This window comes from Scyliorhinus canicula, chromosome 26, assembly GCF_902713615.1.
Source record: "Scyliorhinus canicula chromosome 26, sScyCan1.1, whole genome shotgun sequence".
Lineage (NCBI taxonomy): Eukaryota > Metazoa > Chordata > Chondrichthyes > Carcharhiniformes > Scyliorhinidae > Scyliorhinus > Scyliorhinus canicula.
In genome coordinates, this window is record NC_052171.1 from 15284695 (window position 1) to 15302607 (window position 17913).

At 49.7% G+C, this 17913-nt stretch overlaps 1 protein-coding gene across 1 annotated transcript in view; it reads right to left on the reverse strand.

Moving 5' to 3' along the window:
• adra1aa (adrenoceptor alpha 1Aa) overlaps positions 1–15723 on the reverse strand; it is a 44317-nt gene extending 28594 nt beyond the window's left edge. The window contains exon 1 of the mRNA XM_038785627.1: positions 14742–15723. Coding sequence (XP_038641555.1) covers positions 14742–15627 — 886 coding nt within the window. The 5' untranslated portion in view covers positions 15628–15723. The remainder of the gene's footprint in view (positions 1–14741) is intronic.
• Between the last annotated feature and the right edge of the window lie 2190 nt (positions 15724–17913).

Below are 17913 nucleotides of genomic sequence, written 5' to 3' on the forward strand. Positions count from 1 at the left end.
TCGCAAACTATGCCTGTCTTTTTATGTGCCGTTGCCAGGAACCTTGGCTGTCAGTGACAGGGCAATTCAAATCTCTCGTTGCTGTTTAGGATTTCTGTTTGGGATTCGGCACCCCATTCCATAATCCTGCCTGCTTCCTCAGGAAGACAGCGACCCGAACTGTAACCTTTGGAGATGCGTGTTCCTTTGTTATATCATAAAAAACGTGATCATTGCAGCCTGCAATTAAATTTCAAAATGGAAGAATGTTTACATGGAAAATTACATCGACTTGACAGCCCAACAGATCAACGCCAGTGTCTGTTCTCCACAAGAACCTCATCCTGTCCCTCCTTCACCTCACAGGATCAATTTTCTTCCCCTATGTATCCAGCTTCTCCTCGAGTGCCCCTGTTCTCTTAGTCTCAACCACTGCATGTGGTGGCAAGTTCTGTTTGATTGGTTATTGATGAACATGGATCAATAAAGAACACTGACTTTGCTGCAGATGAGCTGTCTGAAATAACCTGGCTTTGGTCTGAATCCTTCCAAGAAACTGCTTAAAATCAAAGTAGTCTATTCACCCTTTTGAATTTTGTTTTGCTGCATTGCATAAGATTAGTTATGATACACCTGAATCTCCGTTGCCCCATAACTGATGCAGGAAGCGCAAATTTACAGTGCCTTGTGTAGTTTGCTGAAGACGACAATGAAAGGACAAGCTCTGTGTTCTAATTAAATGTGCGTTGGCTCTTGCACAGTACCGAACTATAATTACATCTGCTATTAGACTGAGAAAGCAGTAAATGCTAAATCAAATTAATGCAAAAAAAAGCACAAGGAGGATATAAAGAAGTCAAACTCCTTTCACCTCAATTGAAGGGAGAGATTATAATGAGGGAAGTGCTTAATCTTTCAGATAATTAGCCATCGTCCATGTAAGGTCTCTGACATCTCTCTATTTGTGAGAGAGAGAGAGACAATTCATTTTATGACTGATGTGAAAGTGTGGCTCAGTATCATAGTTTGTGTTATAATCCTCTTGTGAACCACCTTGTGATGTTTTATTACATTAAAGATATCCTAGAAACATAAACCATTGTTGCTTTGATACAGATTTGCGACCTTTTTGATTTAATGGACCCATTAACCGAGTTAAGGTGCATTAAAATGTTGCAGACAGGACAGTGGCCCTAAAAATAGCATTTGTGAGGATTAAACACACTTCATTTGCTTTTAGCCCAACTTTCGATCCTGTTAAAATTCCAGTTAGTGAGATCATTTTGACTGGAATATTCAGAGTTTCAGGTAATTGATAACCTGTTGGGTTGGGGAAGCACCATAAAAGTATCTGGCCAGCTCGTCTCCATTTGACCAAGGTTTTGCAACATCGATTGTGGATCGTCGGGAATTCTTGAGTTCAAAACTGATTACACAAACCTGTCAAATATTATTCACTTTTCTATAAATCTAGTTGGCCATCTACGCTCGTGTCTAGATGTGTCGGGTCAAACTTACAAACCAACATCTTTTATCATTTATCTCTTTAAATGGTTGCAATGCAAGTGTTACTGATCTTAATTCAGAACTAAGTTTTCTGTTCAATAAGAATGTTGACTCGTGCTTGATTTATTTTTGTGTTGGCGCATCCCTGCTTCAAGGTTGTTGGGAAGTTTACACTGCATGAACTAAGGCTTCTGTGATTCTTAATCACAGCAAGGAGCAGAGTTCCTGCAATTGGAAATTCCTCGCACTTGCCAACACTGAAATCCAGTTGGCCCCTTCACTTGACTTATCAATATCTTTGCTTAAACTTGCTCTGTTCAGTGCCGCTCCTCTTGAAAGACCTTTTGTTAATGGGCCACCGATGCATACTGTGTATCATATTCTCTGTCTGCTTTCGCTCAGTGGATTTTCTAGCCAGGTCAATGATTTTTTGGCATAATTTGTGCTTCACGTAAGAACATAAGAACTAGGAGCAGGAGTAGGCCACCTAGCCCTTCGAGCCTGCTCCGCCATCCAATTAGATCATGGCTGATCTTTTGTGGCCTCAGCTCCACTTTCTCGCCCGAACACCATAACCCTTTATTTCCTTATTCTTCAAAAAACTATCTGTCTTTATCTTGAAAACATTTAATGAAGGAGCCTCAACTGCTTCACTGGGCAGGGAATTCCATAGATTCACAACCCTTTGCGGGAAGAAGTTCCTCCTAAACTCAGTCCTAAATCTACTTCCCCTTATTTTGAGGTTATGCCCCCTAGTTCTGCTTTCACCCGCCAGTGGAAACTACTTCCCCACATCTATCCTATCTATTGGCCTCACTAACACCGTATACAGTTGCAGCATAACCTCCCTAATCTTAAACTCCATCCCTCTAGCAATGAAGGCCAAAACTCCATTCGCCGCCTTAATCACCTGTAAACCAACTTTTTGCAACTCGTGCACTAGGACACCCAGGTCCCTCTGCACAGCAGCATGTTTTAATATCTTATCATTTAAATAATAATCCCTTTTGCCGCTATTCCTATCAAAATGGATAATTTGTCAACATTGTATTCCATTTGCCACACCCTAGTCCATTCACTTAAACAAGATGAATACGAGATGAGAAAGGGTATGAATTGTTATTTCACTGTTCCAACAAGTCCCAACAGGACCTATGCCAGGATTTTGAACAGGAGAAGAGAGGCATCCATGCTCACCAAATCTAAAGCATTGCAAATGTAGCTGCCCATTTCAAAAGGTCTGATGCTGCAATACAGCTGAGGCAGAAAGGTGACTCCTTGTCAAGATATAATCCGTTCAATATAGGGATACTTTATCTTTTCTGCAGAGTCCCTGTCTCAGTAAATCTCAATTGAGTTTGGTGGTGTGGCCAAGCGTTTTATATCTCCAACCTCATCTCTGCCTGTCTGAGGGCTGTGATACCGCAAAGGAAATGAGAAAATTGAGATTTGCAACTTTGAAGGAAATGATTAAGAAGTAACCTTTTACAAGTTTTTACAAATTTGCGTTTGCTTTGTAGCTGCTTTGTTTCACACCTGAGGCGAACACCCGAACACCAAATATGACTGGGTACAAATTCAGATGATACAAAACGAAGCCCCAGCTGTGTTTCCTGACAGTAGTTGGTTCACTTCTAGCTGGCCTTTAATATTTCTTATCTCCTGCCTCACAGAATAACACAGTGCAGAAGAGGCCCTTTGTCCCATCGAGTCTGCACTGACACATGAAAGATACCTGACCTGCCTATCTAATCCCATTTGCCAGCACTTGGCCCATAGCCTTGAATGTTATGATTTGTCAAGTGCTCATTAGGTACTTTTTGAAGGATGTGAAGCAACCCGCCTCTCCCACCCTCCGTGCATTCCACCTTCTGGGTAAAAACATTTTCCTCAAATCCCCCTAAACCTCCTTTCCCTCACCTTGAATTTGTGTCTCCTCGTAACTGACCTTTCAACTCGGGGGGACAACTGCTCCCTATCCACCCTGTCCATGCCCCTCATAATCCTGGACACATCGATCAGGCCATCCCTCAGTCTTCTCGGCTCCAGAGAAAACATCCCAAGCCTATCCAACCTCTCTTCATAACTTAAATGTTCCATCCCAGGCAACATCCTGGTGAATCACCTCTGCACCCCCTCCAGTGCAATCACATCCTTCCTATAATGTCGCATCCAGAATTGCACACAGTACTCCAGCTGTGGCCTCACCAAAGTTCTATACAACTCCAACATGACCTCCCTGCTTTTGTAACCAATGCCTTGATTGATGAAGGCAAGTCCCATGTGGCTTTTTCACCACCCTATTAACCTGCCCCTCTTCAGAGATTCATGGACAAACGCACTAAGGCCCCTTTGTTCCTCAGAACTTCCCAGAGTCATGTCGTTCATTGAATACTTCCTTGTCAAATTACTCCTTCCAAATTACTCCTTCCAAAGTGTATCACCTCGCACTTTTCAGGGTGAAATTCCATCTGCCACTTTTCTGCCCATTTGCCCATGCCATCTATATCTTCCTGTAACCCAAAACACTCAACCTCACTGTTAACCACACGGCCAAAGTCATCCGCAAACTTACTGACCCAACCCCCCAGATAGTCATTTATGTCATTCATATAAATGACAGAGCACAGGGGATCCAGCACAGATCTCTAGTATGCCACTGGACAATGATAAATCCACCTTATCAGTTTCCCCTGCATCCCATGTGCATTTGTCGTCTTTAGAAGCCTTCCATGTGGGACCTTGTCAAAAGCTTTGCTGAAATTCATGTAAACTACATCAACTGCACGACCCTCATCTACACACCTGATCACGTGCTCAAAAGATTCGATCCAATTTGTCAGGCATGACCTCCCTCTGACAAAGCCATACTGACTTTTCCTGATCAAACCATGCCTCTCCGTGGAGATAGGATCTCTCCTTCAAAATGTTCTCCAATAGTTTCCCGATCACCTCCAACCTGCAACTGTACTGACTTTGGACTCTGAGACTGGTAAATCTACTTTTAAAAAATGGGTTTAAAAACTGCATCCAGCGATGTGTGAAGAATCAAAGACAATTTGCCTCCATGAAACCATCACAGGTTTCTCTTTGATTAACCTCACTACCCTTGTAGCTGACCTGTTTTAAAAGCCTCTCTTTTCCCTTGTGCCTCAGTCGCTGTTTGAAGTGACCAGAGATGTTCCTGTTCAATGGATGTTATGATATTTTTGACTGCTCATAATTTCAGCCCATGTGGAATCATCACGTCTAGCTCATAGCATTTTAATTGTTGACCACCCGTCTTTTCTAACATGCTTAATAAGCTCTGTTTTGCACAATCCAACATTTGTCCAAAGTTGGAAGAACCTTTTACCCGCATCCTTTCTGTGATAAAACCCAAAACATGACTTGGTTTAATTTTCAGTCCATGTTTACCATTTTAAATACCCATGAATGTCAGCTGAAGGGTAGAGGTCAAAACCCGAGGATACAATCCAGCAGATTTATCCAAATTGCTGCCAATGTGGAAAATGATTTCCAGCCAGTGCTGAGGAGGTAGAACCCCTGGAACTATTTAAGATACCACTGAAACCCATGATGAGGTTGTGTGGTGCAGTGGTCCCTACCTCCTGTTCGGGGGACTGACTCCGAGACCCACCGTTGTGTGGGGGGAGTGGAGTTGGTGGCTGCTGTGGCCACTCCATAGGGTGGTTCTGGGTGGTCACTGACTGAGCTATGCCTTGGACGCCACGACTCCTGCTGCACCAGGCTTTCCACTGCGGTCACCACCCTCGTAGTGTTGGCCTCGGTGCCACGCATTGCCGGCGCTGTGTCCCATGCCTGTGGCCTCGATGACTCCTCCAATTGGCTGTGGACTGACTGGAGCATCGCTGACATCCCCCTGTGAATATCACGGTCACACTCTTATCGACTGCATCAGCTCTGGGTAAGCCTGGTCCAGAGGCTCAGCATCTGACCGGAAACACAGCTGTGTCCTGGCATTCAGCAGTCCTCCCTCCAACTGCTGACTGCGTGGGGGTTCTTGCCTCCACCTACTGTGCATCGGCAACTGTGTGGTGCTCACCAGAATGTGCCTCTGTGCGGGTGAAGTGTGGGGACGAACCGCGAATATGGTGGTCTCCTCCGAGCTTTCATCAGAGGTGTTCTCGTGGTTGGGGGGTGGTGGTGGTGGTGGTGGTGGGGTGTCAGAAAACCACACCGGATGCGCCGGCATCGTCGGATGGGGGTCCTGCAGGAGAATGGACATGTGGTCAGTGAGAGGGATGGATCATTCTGTATGGCGTTAACAAACTCGTATGTGACAGGTCATCTGGGTGGCGGCCAATGTATCCTCACCTCTGCGCCATACGCTAACCTCTACATCAGTGACCAATCTGTCCTCAGCCACCCTCATGGTCTTCAATCGGGGGGGGGGGGGCAGTGCCAACCCATCCGTGAGGCCCGGTGGAGGTCGTTGATCTTATGGCACTGGGTGCTGGATGCTCTCCAAGCTGACGGCCCTGACCCCCCTCTTTCCAGGCAACACTGGCTGCCCTGTGGCTGACCCTTCGAGCTCCTCAGGAGAATAGGGCATCCCATCTGCACTTGACCTCGTCTGGCCAGATCAGCATCCCCCGAGTCTTGGGGCTGATCTCCTCCGTCTGCGAATTGTGTGGGGTTTACTCTGCGGGATCGGTTTAGGTGCTGCTCCCCTTTGTTGGCGGGGAGCTGGCAGGAGTGGTCCTGCCGAATCAGCCAGCGGGACCATAATTTGCAGCGTGAAGCCTGTGGGGCCTCGTTAAGTTAACGTTTTATAGCAGTGATGGTCTTTCTGGGCCCAAAGTCGGGAAGCTCATGGCAGTTCCCACTCTCTACCACACTTAGAAACATTTCTATTATATCGCGCCCAACGTCCTTCTTGCCGTGTATTCTTTATTAATTGTTCACACTACACCTGGACTATTACTCCCTGGTTTGCATTGTTTTTCTCACAATATATTGAATTGAAAATACACACCACGAATAATCAACGTCCCAAATTACCCTTCTGAGAGTTGGACTATCTTTTTCATGATGTGGGGATGCCGGCGTTGGACTGGGGTGAGCACAGTAAGAAATCTTGCAACACCAGGTTAAAGTCTAACAGGTTTGTTTCGAATCACTCGCCTTCGGAGCACTGCTCCTTCCTCAGGTGAATGAAGAGGTGGATTCCAGAAACATGTATATAGACAAAGTTAGATGCAAGACGATACTTTTGAATGCATTTTCACCAAGGGGATTATTTTCATAAAGTTTTTGCGTTGCAGAATTTAACAAGCATCATTCCAAATATTCGGCGAGAGTTGTTTCGAGACTTGAACTGCTTAGAAAAACAGCTAATCATAACAGCTTCTTGCAACTGACTAAAAGCGACAGCAAGTTGCAGAACTGATCAATCTTCTTTAATCGAGACCCATACGCAAAAGTAACGACTCTCCATTCATCTCCAAGGCTTAATTTCCCAACCACACAAAATTCCATCACAAATGACAGCCACAGAATAACCTGCATTTGTAAAGCACTTCCTAAAGTTTGGAAAACATCCCGAGGTGCGAGAAAGGAACATCACCAAACAAAAGGGTGAGATTCGAGCATTCGCTTTCCCCGGATCAAGTGGCAGTCTCCTGGCGCAACAAGTGGTTTTGGGTTGCTGGTTGCTTATGTGACCCACCTGACCGGCCTTGCAATCTGCTCCAGCTTGCTGAATATATTTTTAATGTGATCCGGACATGCTGTTGATAGGTGAAATTCAGCACCACCTGCTCTGAATAAATATATCCGGTGGTTGAGGTGGCTAAGGAGGCTGGTGTGCAGGTGTCGAACAGAAATTAGGATAAAGCTAGAAGCCGAAAGAATTGGGTTTGCGACTTCCAGATTACAATATAAAATCCTTGCGCCTTTTACTCCAATGTTTCATCAACATTTTGAAGATGTTTAGAAATGTTGATCTTTGACATCTGGTCTTTGTACCTGTATCAGTGGTACCTCTTAATTGGAGTTATCGACCCACACCTGTTCATGTATTCCTTTTCTAGCAGCCTGGTGAGTGCGACGGAGAAATAATTTTCAGAAAATTGGATTATAAATGGATTGGGCAATCTTCAGGGTTAGAAACCTGGGGTTAGAGTGTGTTTGACTGCAGTGGTCGTTGAAAAAAAAAGTAATAGAATTCTGTTTTCAGGACCTGGGTGCTTTTAGCAGCAAGAAGGTGAAATTGGCAGCGGAATGTGTTTTTTCAGTCTGGGCTAATGAACTGTAGTCTGACTGGGTGAAGTCCCTGGGGAGTTGATATGCTTTCATTCCCCGGAAAGTTTCGATTTGTTTTTCAGCTTGGGGAGATGATGCAAGTGCTGGGTGGAGCTCAGGGAGAGAAAGAGACATTTTGAAAAAGCATTTGGGAGAAGAGATGAAGTGTCATCTGGCAACCCTCGTTTTGGCCACAAGGAAAGGCAGTTTTATTTCCCAGTATAGAATATAGAATAGAACAGTACAACGCAGAACAGGCACTTCGGCCCTCGATGTTGTGCCGAGAAATGATAACCCTACTGAAACCCATGTACCCACCCTATACACGTAACCCAACAAGCCCCCCCTTAACCTTACTTTTTAGAACACTACGGGCAATTTAGCATGGCCAATCCACCTAACCCGCACATCTTTGGACTGTGGGAGGAAACCGGAGCACCTGGAGGAAACCCACGCACACACGGGGAGGACGTGCAGACTCCACACAGACAGTGACCCAGCCGGGAATCGAACCTGGGACCCTGGAGCTGTGAAGCATTTATGCTAACCACCATGCTACCGTGCCGTAGTCGCAGGATAGTTTAAAAAAGAGTAATAATATTTTAAAGCAGAGCACCCATGTCTGAAGACGAGGAAAAGGCTTAAACAACCCCGTTGAAGCAGCTATTTGAAGATATTCAGCCAGAGTCTGAAGGGGTTCAAACTAGGGCCCAAGTCTGTTCTCCAAAGCAAGTATTGCTCTATGCACTGCTGATTTTTAAGCTGGATTGAGAGCTGTATGTTTGTTTCCTGTTGCTTCATGCGGAATTGAGTAGTCTTGTTAAGAGATAATAAAAAGCTGATCTTTTTGGGCGTGAGGAGAAAATGTTTAATATTGCATTCCTAATAAAGCTTTGTATTAAACAACCACTCCCCCCCCCCCCCCCCCCCCCCCCCCGTGATCTAACGATCTCCCCAGCAAGTGGTCACGCACTTTGGGGGGGGATGAGGGAAGGAGAGATGGGCATCTCAGTGCCCGCTAGTCTGCCATGCCAACCCCTAAATTATGTGTACCCAATCCGGGAGCAACCCCAGCCCCTGCTCGCCTGCCCCACTGACCACATAACTCCCACTGACTGCGGAGATCTCTGGCCACACGTCTGAAGGCTATTGCTAATTGGGAATTGGCAATCGTAGATAAGTGAGCACCTCACATTCCCCAAGTGGGTCCCCGTGTGTCGGCAGGCCATGTGGCTTGTGGGGGTTATTGCCTCCCATCCCAATCAGACCGTGAGGCCTGAACACTGCGTGAATACTGTGGGAGGCAACACCATGCATGCACCGGCCAACATCTGGGGCTCTGGGGGGGGGCTGCTTGGGGCTCACTGGGTGGTGGGGGAGATGATTGGGGAGATGTCCTGTATGGGAGAAGGTGAATGGGGAGGAGGTGGGGTGAGTGGCCTTGCAGGACATGGGTGCACTAGGACACAGGATTATGCTGGCTGCATACTCTGGGGGGGGGGGGGGGGGGGTTCAGGGATCCACAGAATCAGCCGGTGGGACAGTCATTTGTGGCGTGAAGCCCGTGTGGGGCCTGGTGAAGTGGACCAATTAATGTTTTATAGCAGGAACGGCCTCTTTGATCTGAGCGTTGGGAAGTTTGAGTCAATTCCCGCTCGCTACGTAGAAACGTTTTTGTGATATTGCGCCTCAAGTTTCTCTTCTTCTGCCATCTCTAGTTCCACACAATGCCACACCATCTTTTTTCCTTTTGGTATTCAAGAAAGCCATAATAATTCTGAAAATACCTAAAGGTCAAAACTCAGTCAGTATTATTGTTATGAATGAAAGAGGAATTTTATTGCAGCTGATTCTTCGCGTTTCAGATTATTCAACCGATTAGTTGCTGCTTTGTACTATTATTCAACCTAATTATAAAGAGAGAACTTTATCATTTCTTCATTTCTACTTCTGATTTTGGAATTTGGCGTTCATTTTTTTCCATTTATGAAATTCTGCTCTGTCCTCAAGTGTTCTGTTTCTCTGTCTCTCTCTGTCTCTCTCTCTCTCCCTCTCTCTAACTCCCAATCTCTCTGTCTCCGTCTGCACCTCTGTCTGTCTGTGTGTCTCTCTTTTTTGCCCTCTCTGTTTTCCCCTCTCTCTGTCTGTCAGCCTCTGACTCTCTCTTTGTCTGTCTCTGTTTTTCTCTCTCTGTCTGTCAGTCTCTGTCACTTTCTCTCTGTCTCTGTTGGTCACTCTGTCTGTCTCTCTCTCTCTCTCTGTCTCTCTTTCTCTCTCTGTCTGTCGGTCTCTGACTCTCTCTTTGTCTGTCTCTGTTTTTCTCTCTCTCTGTCGCTTTCTCTCTGTCTCTGTTGGTCACTCTGTCTGTCTGTCTCTCTCTCTCTGCCTGTCAGTCTCTGTCGCTTTCTCTCTGTCTCTGTTGGTCACTGTCGGTCTCTCTCTCTCTCTGTATGGCAGTCTCTCTCTCTCTCTCTGCTGGTCTCTCTCTGTCGGTCTCTCTCTCTCTGGTGATCTCTCTCTCTGTCGGTCTCTCTCTATGTCGGTCACTCTCTCTGTCTTTCGGTCTCTGTCGATGCCTGTGGGTCTCTCTCGCTGCCTGTGGGTCTCTCTCGCTGCCTGTGGGTCTCTCTCGCTGCCAGTTGGTCTCTCTCGCTGCCTGTGGGTCTATCTCGCTGCCTGTCTCTCTGCCTGTCAGTCTCTATCGCTGCCTGTCGGTCTCTCTCGCTGCCTGTTGGTCCATCTCGCTGCCTGTCTCTCTGCCTGTTGGTCTCTCTCACTGCCTGTCGGTCTCTCTCGCTGCCTGTCGGTCTCACTCACTGCCTGTCGGTCTCACTCACTGCCTGTCGGTCTCTCTTGCTGCCTGTCGGTCTCTCTTGCTGCCTGTCGGTCTCTGTCGCTGCCTGTCGGTCTCTGTCGCTGCCTGTCGGTCTCTGTCGCTGCCTGTCGGTCTCTGTCGCTGCCTGTTGGTCTCTGTCGCTGCCTGTCGGTCTCTGTCCCTGTCGGTCTCTGTCGCTGCCTGTCGGTCTCTGTCGCTGCCTGTCGGTCTCTGTCGCTGCCTGTCGGTCTCACTCGCTGCCTGGCATGCTCTGTCGCTGCCTCTTGGTCTCACTCGCTGCCTGCCGGTCTCTCTCGCTGCCTCTTGGTCTATCTCTCTGCCTGTCGGTCTCTCTCGCTGCCTGTCAACCTCTCTTCCTGCCTGTCGGTCTCTCTCGCTGCCTGTTGGTCTCACTCGCTGCCTGTCGGTCCCTCTCGCTGCCTGTCAGTCTCTGTCGCTGCCTGTCGGTCTCAGTCGCTGCCTGTCGGTCTCTGTCGCTGCCTGTCGGTCTCACTCGCTGCCTGCCGGTCTCACTCGCTGCCTGCCGGTCTCTGTCGCTGCCTGTCGGTCTCTGTCGCTGCCTGTCGGTCTCTGTCGCTGCCTGTCGGTCTCTGTCGCTGCCTGTCGGTCTCTGTCGCTGCCTGTCGGTCTATCTTGCTGCCTGTCTCTCTGCCTGTCGGTCTATCTCGCTGCCTGTTGGTCGCTCTCGCTGCCATGTTTGTCTCTCTCGCTGCCATGTTTGTCTCTGTCGCTGCCTGTCGGTCTCTGTCGCTGCCTGTCGGTCTCTGTCGCTGCCTGTCGGTCTCTGTCGCTGCCTGTCGGTCTCTGTCGCTGCCTGTCGGTCTCTCTCGCTGCCTGTCGGTCTCTCTCGCTGCCTGTCGGTCTCTGTCGCTGCCTGTCGGTCTCTCTCGCTGCCTGTCGGTCTCTCTCGCTGCCTGTCGGTCTCTCTCGCTGCCTGTCGGTCTCTCTCGCTGCCTGTCGGTCTCTCTGTCTGTCTCTCTCTCTGTCTTTTGGTCTCCCTCTGCCTTTTGGTCTCTCTCTCTGTCGGTCTCTCTCTCTCTGTCGGTCTCTCTCTCTCTGTCGGTCTCTCTCTCTGTCGGTCTCTCTCTGTCGGTCTCTCTCTCTCTGTCGGTCTCTCTCTCTCTGTCGGTCTCTCTCTGTCTTTCAGTCACTCTCTCTGTCTCTCTCTCTGTCTCTGTCTCTCTGTCTCTGTCTCTCTGACTGTCTCTTGCTCGCTCTCTCTGCGGTCTCTCTCTTTGTCTGTCGGTCTCTCTCTCTCTGCCTGTCAGTCTCTCTCTCTCTCTCTCTGTCTGTCGGTCTCTCTCTCTCTCTCTGTCATCCTCATCCAGCATCCTCATTCTGTTGCGACGGTTTGTTCCAATATTTTTTACAATAATCATTCTTTCCCAGAATGCCCACGCTGTTGAAATCCTCCGCTCCGCTATTGTATTACTGCTTTCTAATTTACCCACTGTATTTGTCCAGCAGTGGTAGTGCTTGAACCATGGGTGCCCTTTCGATATTCATTTATTTACATAAAAATTCAATTTCTTATCCACTGTGCATGCAACCTTGCCAAGTAAAAGGTACCGCTAATAACTGGAACTATCCTTTCAGACTGAGCTCCATTAACCTCTCACTGGGTTTTAAATGCGACGGAACCCTTGTGGACTGCTGGCATTGACGTTTCCATCATTTTAAATTTTAATTTCTGTCTGGACTCATTCTGGTTTTGTGGAATGGATCTCGGAATTGTTAATGAACAATTTGGGGCAGGATGCTCTGTTTGGGAGACTCGGGGCCAGATTCTCTGATTCTGAGGAACCGTGGCGTTTTATGTGGGTAGAATTGACGCTGTGACCGGTGAGAGGTTAGCATCCACACCACATAAATGCCCGGCCTCCACAAAATAAATGGCTGGAGAATTGCCGGGTCTGTGGCCGCGCATGCACATGGTGCTGACCTGCAACGGTCGCGCCGTACAACATGACGCTGGCTGTGTGCCGACCTGACCTGCCAGATAGTGCCCCCCTGGTCAACTCCTCGCCACCACCAAAGCCCCCTCCCCCTCCCAGTCCACCCACCGGCCAGTAGCACGGGCCCTTCCCGACTATGGTGCCTGCTGGACACAGTCTGCAGCCGCCACACCGGGTTCCTACACGTCAACTGCATGATCGTGAACTCGGGCCCATCGGTGACGGAGCATCACGGGAGGGCCTTCAGGTGAGGGCTTGAGGCCGTCCTAACGGTGTGCACCGTGATAACACCGTTTCGGAGATGTCCTGTGGAGGGGGGGGGGGGGGGGTGTCTGGTAGAGGAGGCGTGGGCAGGCAGTGAATTGTTGGGGCGGGGGTTCGGGGGGTGTGGGCGGCCATTGGATGGTCTCCACCAGCGCGGCCCAAGTGTGGTGGATCTTGCAGTGGGCCAAGGAGCCTTGGTGCGACAGGTTACTGAAAAATTCAGGGAACTTATTTACTGAACAACTTATTTTTCTTGAAACCAAGCAGCGTAAATCTAAGAATAAAGTGCTCACTTCGTGAACCATTGAGTTTGTATTTTGTTCAAATCTGCTGCCTATGCCCAACTTGCGTCAAGCCCTGTTCATATTCTCCCATTTCCCCATCACCTTTGTACAATCTGAAGTACATCAGTTCCCAGTTCAGTAGTGCCTCGATTTTAAAAATGATATTTGTTTCCATGTTTGGCCATGGTCTCCCAATCCCAGACTCCTCCAGCCTTAGAACTCTTTTGAGATACCTGCGCTCACCTGCTTCTGCTCTTTTGACCATTCCAGATTTTCAGCTACCTTAGCCTCGAAGCTCATGGAGTTCCCTCCCCAAAACAATTTGCCTTCCTCCCTCTACTATTTGTTGCTCGAGCAGCATTTGTTGCCTGTCCTGAATTGCCCTGACTGCGGTGCAAGTGGCAAACCGTTAGGGAGGGAGTTCCAGGATTTTGATCCAGTGACAGTGAAAGAATAGCCGATATATTTCCAAGTCACGGTGGTGAGTGATTTGGACTGGAGCATCCTGCATGATGTCCCCATGTACCTGCTGCTCTTGTCCTCCGAGGTGTAGGCTGAGGAGCTTCACTGAGTTACCGCAGTGCACCTTGTAGATGGTACACACGGCTGCCAATGTGTGCCAGTGGTGGAGCAAGTGAATGTTTGTGGATGGGGTGCCAATCAAACGGGGCTGCTTTGTCCTGGGTGGTGTCAAGCACATTGAGTATTGTTGGAGCTGCACTCATCCAGGCAAAGGGGAGAGTATTACATCACACTCCTGTACTTGTGCCTTGTCGATGGTGGACAGACTCTGGGAGAGTCAGGAGGCAAGTTCCTTGGTGTAGTATTCCGAGCCTTTGACCTGTCCTGGTAGTCAGAGTATTAATTTGGCTAGTCCAGTTCAGTTTCTGATCAATGGTAACCCTCAGGATGTTGATAGTGAGGGATTCAGCAAAGGCAATGCCACTGAATGCTTCGGCGCACATACTAACAAGTTTAATAATAGCACATTACAACTGTTGGATGTGTTGAAATTTTCAAGTCAGAAATACGGAGGGAATATTGCCAAAGTGATCCTGATGCACTCTCTTCTGCCTCCTACTGACAACATACCGAGAATGTACTCCCACCATCGAAAGAGAAACTCTCGGCAACATGAACTCCCACCTGGGAAGGTCATGGATTTCAGTGTTTTCTGATGAAATTACGACAGCTGAGCCCTGTTTATCTGATTTAGTAGGAAGTCTGACAACACCAGGTTAAAGACCAACAGGTTTGTTACAAATCACTAGCTTACGGAGCACCGCTCCTTCCTCAGGTGAATGAAGAGGTCGATTCACCTGAGGAAGGAGCTGTGCTCCGAAAGCTAGTGATTTGAAACCAACCTGTTGGACTTTAATCTGGTGTTATAAGAATTCTGCCTGTGCTCACCCCAGTCCAACGCCGGCATCTCCTCATCATGTCTGATTCAGAACAGGCGTGTTATCAGATAACACCAACGATGGAAGGTTGGGATAAACTGACAGCAAGGTCAGGTCAAGAGAACTTTCCTGGTGTTTTTATCATAGTCAACGACTAATGTTCAGAGGAGAAAACAGAAGTTTGAATATTTACTCAAGTTTCCCCACTCAACAACCCCAAATCCCACCCTTGAACAAAATCGCGTCTTACCTAGTGGGAGGATGAGAAAGAAAGGGAACCAGCAGAGGGTGAAGCCCCCCACCACAATCCCCAGTGTCTTGGCGGCTTTCTTCTCCTTGGAGAACCGGAGCAGGAAGACTGAGAAGTGGGTCTTGCGCTGAGCGCCCTTGTTCCTGGAGTGGAGGCCCGCCCGGGCGTCCCCTCGGTGGATCCGCAGGGTCACCTCCTCGTCCTCCCGCTTCCTGCCGGCCCGCAGGCTCCGGGTCTCCCTCTGGGCCACCAGGTAGACCCGGCAGTACATGACCAGGATGATGGCCAGCGGCAGGTAGAAGGAGCCGCAGGCGGAGAAGAGCACGTAGCCCGGCTCCTGGGTCACCTGGCAGAGGGTCTCGTCCGGCGGGGCCGGCTCCTTCCAGCCCAGCAGAGGGCCGGCCGAGATCAGCAGGGCCAGCAGCCAGACGGCCACCAGGCTCAGGAGCCCCCGCCGCTCGGTCATGATGCCGGGGTGGCGCATGGGGTAGCTGACCCCGATGTAGCGGTCGATGGAGATGAGGCAGAGGCTGAGGATGGAGGCGGTGGAGCACAGGACGTCCAGTGCCGCCCAGACGCTGCAGAAGAGGCGGCCCAGCGCCCAGTGGCCGGCGATCTCCAGGCTGGCCGAGAATGGCAGCACGGTGCAGCTGAGCAGTAGGTCGGCAATGGCCAGGTTGACAATGAAGTAGTTGGTGACCGTCTGCAGTTGCCGGTGGCAAGCCACCGACAGGATGACCAGCACGTTGCCCAGCAGGGCGAAGAGGATGAAGGAGCCTAGGACCACACCCAGGGCCACAGCCCGGCTCACGTTGAGGGGTTGGTGGTGGCAGGCGGAGCAGTTCACAATCAGCACCGAAGTCCTGTTTTCGGAGGGGAATCTCATCTTCAACCCCTCACCTCAAAGAGTCTGAAGACCCCCAAAATCACCGTCCAGTCTGGGCAAGTTCAGTTAAGTTGCCAGAGAGAGGGGACCTGCCGCTTCCCGAGGAACTTTCAACGCTTGAAGAATCAACTCTTCACCTGCAGTGGCCAAGAGTTGGCGTTGGACCTGGGGCGAGGAAACTTGTTCTTCCCAGCTTCTTTCTCTCTCTATCTCTCTTCTTTCTCTCTCTATCTCTCTTCTGTCTCTCTCTCTCTATCTCTTCCCTCTCGCTCCGTGCGGGGGAACCGGGAGGACACTCCGGGATCCCTCTTGAGGAAGGAAGGCTGTTTTCAGCTCCCTGGGCGCCGCGGGGCGAGGAAAAGGTGCTCTCCTCGGCTCGGATGGCCCCTGGGATTTTCTATCCGGAACAAGAGGCGAGGAGGGGTCCGGCAGCGAGTAGATGGCACCCGGCAGAGAGAGAGGGTTAACAAAAAAACTGGGCAGCTTCGGACCCGATGAAGAGAAGAGGCTCTGAGGAGGGACTGGCTGCAAGAGTTATCCTGCGGGCGGTCCTGGCTTGGTGATGGGGTTGGTGGCGTCGGGGGGGGGGGGGGGGGGGGGGATGTCTGCCTTCTGCCAGTGAAGTTCTTGTCCAGTCGCTCCCTCTCGTCTCCCAGCGTGGGAACTGCTGTCCTGCAGTCAGTCAGCCCCCTGTGCAAACCCCGAGCCAGGAATTAAATGGGTCGAGGTCCCCCTTCCCCCCCCCCCCCCCCCACACACTGGAGATCCGGCAGATTCCCCACCCTGCGCTCTCCAACTGGGAGAGACCAGACACGAGAGGAAACTGGAGATGTAACCTGTGCGCGGCTCTCTGCTCTGAGGATCCTCTGCAAATCTCTGATTTGCTGGCAGAGCGATGAAAAGAATGCCTGCCCTCGCTTGAGTCTTCAAGTCGATGTAGCAGCAGAATCCTCCCCCCCTCCCACCCCCTCCCTCCCACGCACGACAGGATATTTCGGTGTGACCATCAAGGAAGTGGTGGCCCCCATTCACTCTTCCTTTAGCCTCGGTGGGGAAGGGGCATTTCACCCCCGCCGGGACAAGGGCTCTTGGGAGCAGCACGGTAGCACAGTGGTTAGCCCAGTTGCTTCGCAGCTCCAGGGGCCCATGATCGATTCCCAGCTTGGGTCAGTCTCTGTGCGGAGTCTGCACGTTCTCCCCGTGTCTGTGTGGGTTTCCTCTGGGTGTGCAGGTTAGGTGGATTGTCCATTCTAAATTGTCCAAAAAGATTAGGTGGGGTTACTGGGTTACGGGGATAAAGGGGTTCGGGGATAAAGAGGTTAGGGTGGAAGCGTGGGGGCTTAAGTAGGGTGCTCTTTCCAAGGGCTTGATGGACCGAATGGCCTTCTTCTGCACTGTAAATTCTGTGATTCTTTGAATTCGCACTGCACCAGTGCAGCGTTTCGCTGGGTTCCGACCCCTCTGCTCCCAGCCTCCACTGAAGAGGCTGGATCCTCGGAAGCGGCGCCCAGCTGGTCAAGCGCAGGCACATTGTTCGGATTCTGGAGGACCTGTCTGATTTTTCACATGGCAGGGCAACCCAGACACACAAACCAGTAATAAATCTGACAAAGGGACGGGTCACCCTTAACGAGCAAGTCTACAGAATGCATGCCATTTTTGATCACGGGTCGCCACACCATTGGACCTCCCACTCAACATGACCGGGACTCTCGCTTGAAAGGCCAAATGGTTGGGCCAATGGTTACAACCCCTTTTGAGCAGGTTTTCCACATAGGCGGTGAAGGATTACTTCACATAAGATCCACAGAGTACTTGCACATCGATAGCGATGCTGTGCCCATGTGTGCCTATTCACCGATGCTCCACTTAAGGAAGCCACAGTTATTTGCACAGCAGCACTCTATCATGACGCTCCCGACCCACCACCATTTTGAATCAGTATTCAACCAACTTAGGAACTCAGCAACTCGTGCAGTTGAGTTGGGTTTAAGTCAATGCATGCCCAAATAGATGGTGTCGCCTTGGGATCTCCTCTCAGCCCATTTCTCGTCAACACCTATGTTGGATTCCATGAGAAACCTGCCTTCAATCGAAGGACATTGAACATCCTCTCTCTTGCATATTTTTGATATGTGGATGATAGGTTTGCCACATTTTAAATCGGTAGCTGAATGTCAGAATTTCCATACCTGCCTCAGTGGGGTTCCACCTTCTGCTACTGCTAAAATTCTCTGAAATAAAAATCACTTATTGTCACAAGTAGGCTTCAATGAAGTTACTGTG